The sequence below is a fragment of the Priapulus caudatus genome, unplaced genomic scaffold, assembly GCF_000485595.1.
Source record: "Priapulus caudatus unplaced genomic scaffold, Priapulus_caudatus-5.0.1 Scaffold247, whole genome shotgun sequence".
NCBI lineage: Eukaryota > Metazoa > Priapulida > Priapulimorpha > Priapulimorphida > Priapulidae > Priapulus > Priapulus caudatus.
Genome location: NW_014577308.1, coordinates 258,266 through 263,886, shown reverse-complemented (window position 1 = coordinate 263,886; position 5,621 = coordinate 258,266). Strand labels below are relative to the sequence as shown.

Below are 5,621 nucleotides of genomic sequence, written 5' to 3'. Positions count from 1 at the left end.
ATACATCGAATTTTTATTTGTGGATTGTACTATTACGGATAATAATTGTAAACTGTTTTCATCGTTTCGAACCTTATATTTTATATTATAGCGTCAGTACTAAGACGATGCAGAGCATCAGGTGTTAACACATTGCACTGAGCATTGCAGCTGCCGCTGGGCCGTAGAACAGCGGCTCGGTGTGGGCAATAAAGGCCGAAGATGACTGGTAATCCCGAACATCCGGCGCGCTGCCTGAACTTCTCGACGGACGCCCACCGACTGTCAGCGTGTCTACATCTGCAGCGCACGGCTGGCCGACAGATACGTAGATGCGCGGGCAACACACGATTTGGACGCCAGCCATGCGAGAGATGGGATGACGCAGTGCTGCCTGCGTCAATCGACCTGCACGGCTACGGCGAGGAGACGAAAGAAGCCTGCCTGGAACTGTTCACGGAGACTCCCTCCGGCATAATTAGAAGTGAGAAGCTTTGCAACGGTTCTAATATAATTCTGTTGCGATTGTTTCCGCTGTTTTAACAATTGTAGTGGCATTACTTATAAACTTACTAGACAAGCGTCATAATCTAATTGCGTAATGACGCGCATATATGGAAAATCTTTTATTTGTGCTTGTATTTATTTGTTGGGCATTGTATTTTAATCCGGGCATCTTTTTCTCTCTTTTCTCGCTTTTCCTTCGTTCTCTTCGTGTTTTATATCGAATCGGCATTCTGTCACGCCTTCTCTCTCCTCTCTTCTCTCCTCACCTAAGTCCCGTCGAAATAAACACACACACACAAAACCAAAAACAAACACCACACACACAGCACAACAGCACGCACGCAACAGCAACGGCTAAACACACACAACACTCTCTCTCTCTCTCTCCGTCTCTCTCTCCTCTCGCACCTATCTCTCTCATCACTCCGATCTCTCATCATCTGCATCCGCTCGTTCTTTCTTTTGCGCGCTTTCTCTCTCCCTCTTCTTCCATCACCTTCCCTCCCCCTCTTTATTTTATTCTCAACCCTCATTCCCGTAATTGCTGAACTAGACTATACAAAGGGCACGCGTTGATAGTCAACTTCAATGCAGGAGTCTGCGGCGACCCTGCATCGCTGTGCAACGGCCTCGAGGAATGCGAGGACGGGTCCGATGAGGCAAACTGCGCGCCGGAGTGCGACGATTCGTGCGCATTGCCCGGCTGCAAGTGCAGCGATGGCGAGGTTCCAGGAGGACTTGCGGTGTCTGACATCCCACAGATGGTTCTGCTCAGCATGGACGAGGCCCTGCGCGTGGAGGATTACAACCATCTCGTCCAGCAGGCATGTTATCCAAAATTCAATAACATCCAAACGTGGCAGATTCGTTAACGTGTATCCTACTGATGTCTCCGCGACAGAAGTACGTGCCTGGAACCATTGTTGAGCGGGTTGTGTAGATAAACTACTCCGTTCGTTCATGCTATCAATAGAATTTGTAGTAACGCGCTTGTTGGTCTTCTCACAGATGCTGAAGAAGGTCGGTGCTGACAGAAGGAGAGAGCCGAGGACCAACCCCAACGGCTGTCCAGCTGTGGCCACATTCTTCACCAGCCATCAGTTCACCGACTATGCCGCTGTGCAGAGCCTGTACTCTGAGGGCAACGAGATTGCTGCCCACTCCATCACGTAAGTATCCCGCGACAGACAGACGGACAGAATAAAACTACATCGAGAGAGATGTTATCAAATAGAAATGACGCTCGTCTTTTCGCCATTTTCTTAATATCCCATTTCACCAGTGCTTACTCACGATGTGCGTACTTGTAGCAAGAGACTTCCCGCTGAATTCTGGAGAGATGCCAGCGACGCTGACTACGTGGCTGAGTTCGCCGACCAGCGCACCTTGTTCAGGGAGTTGGCCGGTATTCCCGACGATCGTATTCGCGGCATGCGCGCTGCCTACCTGCAGACGAGCGGCAACGACATGATCAACATGGCCAAGAACAACGGCTTTGCCTGGGACTCCTCCTACCCGACGGCCATCATCAACCCTCCTCTGTGGCCGTACACATTTGACTACAAGACCACGGCTGGCTGCGCGATCGCGCCTTGCCCAACAGCACCGATCTCCGGACTCTGGGAAATCCCACTGATTGACTGGCTCGACACCAACGACACTCTGTGTGCCAACGTTGACAGCTGCTACTTCCCCAACGATAAGGAAGAGGCTCTAGTGTTGCTGAGATCTAACTTCGCCCGTCACTACGAGACCAACAGGGCGCCCTTCACCTTGAACCTCCGTGCCAGATGGTTCCTCAACGACGCCTACTACAACATGGAGGCCCTTCAAGAGTTTCTGGATGAGATCCAGAGCAACTCAGATGTCTTCATGGTCACTTACAGCCAGGCGCTCAACTGGATTCAGAATCCCGCCCCGCTCTCAAACCTCGGCGACGTATTCGCCTGTGACTACAGTGACCGCACCCCACTCTGTGAGCACCCCAACCTCTGCGGATACCTGAATATCACCTACGCCCCCAACGACGAGGACCATCCAGGAGATAGGTTCTTCCAGACCTGTGCCGAGTGCCCAGAGGTTTACCCGTGGGTAAACAACCCATCGGGAATCGCTGAGCCATAAGTCAGTGCTCGCGGTGCGCCAGTGATAAATTATTAACAGATATAGTAGCATATACAAGTGAATCCACTTACGAACCCAATCCGCATAGCGCGTGCGCATGAGGAGCTAGGGTTGTTATGGCTAGGTTGAGTATTTGCCGAATGACGCTGCTGACACGTGGAATGAGTTCCCGTGTCGGCTAGGCGAGCCTGCGATACATTCGTATAGATTATATAGGTTCAGCGATCTTAACCGTGTCGCTATGGAGTAACATCTACAAATGAGTCCGCTGTGGTGCATGAGTCTTCTTTTCGAGTACTTGGGTTGAATACTATAATCGCTAGCCGGTAGAGCACAAATTGGCACGCTTACATGCAGTACTAGCACATCGACAATGCAATGTTCCACTCGTAAATTTTCTGGTATTTTCTACATAAAGACTGGGTACTCTCACGTAATGGTCAAATATCTGTAACGCACAATTTCCATCGTTAGTTTGCAGTGGCATTCTCTAACGCACACCTCTTATAGTGCTTGTAATGCGATTATATACCATTTGATAGTAAACTATGGTTAATATGACAATGTTCAAGACAAACGAAATCACTATACAGGCAGTGGTTGTAATTGTAGGGCAAACGTGTATGATATTGTATATTATATCCTTGCAATTTTCTTGCATACTTATTGTATTCCGGTAAAGGCATATGATCTTAAATTTTGTTGTAATAAATTGCAATAAAATATCTGCATATATACAAACTACTTTATTTTCCTCCATTATATCTGTTGGCTAAATGCATGTGAATACGACGTAGTGTACGACACATCACTATTTAACACACCAGAGCTCCTCGTATGCCAGACATTTATATGATTCTTATCCGCTAAAATTCGTTTACATACAGATTTGGGTTAAATTTTAGACTTAAGACTATATTCATGCTCAGGGGCGCATCTAGGAGGGGGGGGTCCGAGGACCGGACCCCCCCTTTAATTTCAAAGTGCCCTAAAAAAATTCATTCTAAATTTTTTAGGGCTAGTTTTTCTGATAAAGATTTACTTATATATATACATAAATTCGTTATGAAAATCTAGAAATGGGCAAAGAGGGGTCCGCGGGGCGTCCGGATGACCGGATCTGATAATTTTTTTGCATTCTAGACATCAAAATTACAGCTGAGATGCTCTCAGAATGCACAAATTTTTCTACAAAATTCTTGGGGGGGTTCCACAACCCCCCCCCAAAAAAAAAATTTGTAAAAATTTGTGCATTCTGAGAGCATCTCAGCTGTAATTTTGATGTCTAGAATGCAAAAAATTATCAGATCCGGTCATCTAAGTGGCCTTCGGTAGCTTTTTAAAACACCAGAAAAATTGAGCAGGAAAAGGTGCCCTTTATTTCTTTCTGGACATCCTCCTTTCAAAAATCCCAGATCCGCCTCGGATGCTAGTTGCATTATGTGTATTCGCGTGCATCAAATGAAAAGTATAAGTCAAATATAAAACGTTATCATCTGTTTTGATATGTAAAACTGCTTGGAAACTAAGCATTACTAAGAAAACTAAAAATTACAGTAACTGTTAGTCTTAACAGCATGAATATAATACGTTTACGCTAAATGTAAATTCTTAGAGATTGCTTCTGCGTGCTCGAATATATGAAACTTTGACGTCACGCATGAAGCTGAGTTAAAGGAGACCTTTATAGGTAGAACGTTTACTGCTGATGCGACAAGTGGCTTGAGTGTGCAACACCGCGAGGGATATGTTTCGAGCATCCCAATGCGTTAATCTAGAATCCTAGATGATCGTGAGAGGATAATCTCAGACTAGAGTAAGGCTAAGCTGAAGCTATGATCAGGCTAATACGGGGCAAAATAAGCGAGGCTACATCAAAGGTAGCCATTCTAGGTAATCGGTTTACTCTTTTCCTGCGACATGCGGGTTGAGAATGGAGAATCGCAAATGGTATGTTTCGACCATCACAACACATCAAGTACACTGAACGCTTATTTATTCATATGTAATCGTTAAAACATTTGGCACAGGCGGTCTTGGAAAAACGATCACCTGGGCGTCGCACGGAGTTTGATATACGATTTTCTCGTACCCGAACATAAATTGGGATGGGCGCCGTCTAGGACGCGCTCACCGCAATTGTAAGATAACAATAATACTTGAGGATAACCACCGAGTTTGTCTAGATTTTGAATTCAATTGAGCACCTAGAATAGTACTGTAACATATGTTTTACAGATGTTTACATAGAGTAGTCAGTGGAGTTAGACTAGGGGTTGTATTAGTAATAGTCTATCTAGACACAGCGTCGCGCATTTTGTGTGGCCGCATTGATATTACAGGGAATTGGATACGCGTGTTTTAGGTTAGGCAGATTCTCGAGTCATTGTGAAATAGGGGTGCAGATCGTGTGTAGACATGGCGGGTGTTTTGAGGGACAGAGAGGAGTCGAGGAGTCGGGTTGTGGTCGCGAAAATAAGCATACGCGCTTACGCGCGTGTGCGCGTTTCTGTTGTCTCTTTGTGCAAGATGTGACTACACGGTGTGCAAGATATTAAAGTTTATTCAGTTTAATACACAAGTTTGGATTCCTTCTATATTTATACATATCAAACATAATTCAACGTTACATTTTGGAGCCAGTGACGGTCCAAAACCTGGGTATTCCTTTGCGGACGCAACGTAAGGTACTCCACTATGTCGATCTACGGGTCATACTACGCAAGGAAGATGGAGAAGGAAGAAGACACAGGAGGAGTCGCTGGGTACACTGCTGGCAAGAAAACTTGAGAGAGAGAAACGGAGAACGGACGAGAGACCAAGAGATACGGAGGAAGAGAGAGAGAGAGAGAGAGACGGGAACAGCAGCAAGAGTAGGAGAAACGAAGAACGACGGAGAGCAATCGAGAGAGACGAAGAATGACGGAGAGCGAGAGAGAGAGAGAGAGAGAGAGAGAGAGAGAGGAACGAAAAGAGCGAGCCGCGGGAGAGAGAACGGTGGATACACACTG

At 46.2% G+C, this 5,621-nt stretch overlaps 1 protein-coding gene across 1 annotated transcript; it reads left to right on the top strand.

Annotated features, from left to right (window-relative positions):
• The first annotated feature begins 393 nt into the window (after positions 1-393).
• LOC106808004 lies at positions 394-3,354 on the top strand. Its single transcript, XM_014810540.1, has 4 exons — positions 394-463; positions 1,081-1,310; positions 1,495-1,655; positions 1,797-3,354. Exons 2-4 carry the CDS (start codon positions 1,248-1,250, stop codon positions 2,608-2,610), a joined length of 1,038 nt encoding a protein of 345 aa, XP_014666026.1. The 5' UTR covers positions 394-463; positions 1,081-1,247; the 3' UTR covers positions 2,611-3,354.
• The last annotated feature ends 2,267 nt before the right edge of the window (positions 3,355-5,621 follow it).

Coding starts and splice junctions, on each gene's coding strand:
- LOC106808004 (XM_014810540.1), top strand. CDS start 1,248: ATGGTTCTGCTCAGCATGGACGAGGCCCTGCGCGTGGAGGATTACAAC. Junction 1,311..1,494: donor ACAACCATCTCGTCCAGCAG/GCATGTTATCCA, acceptor GTCTTCTCACAG/ATGCTGAAGAAGGTCGGTGC. Junction 1,656..1,796: donor ATTGCTGCCCACTCCATCAC/GTAAGTATCCCG, acceptor GCGTACTTGTAG/CAAGAGACTTCCCGCTGAAT.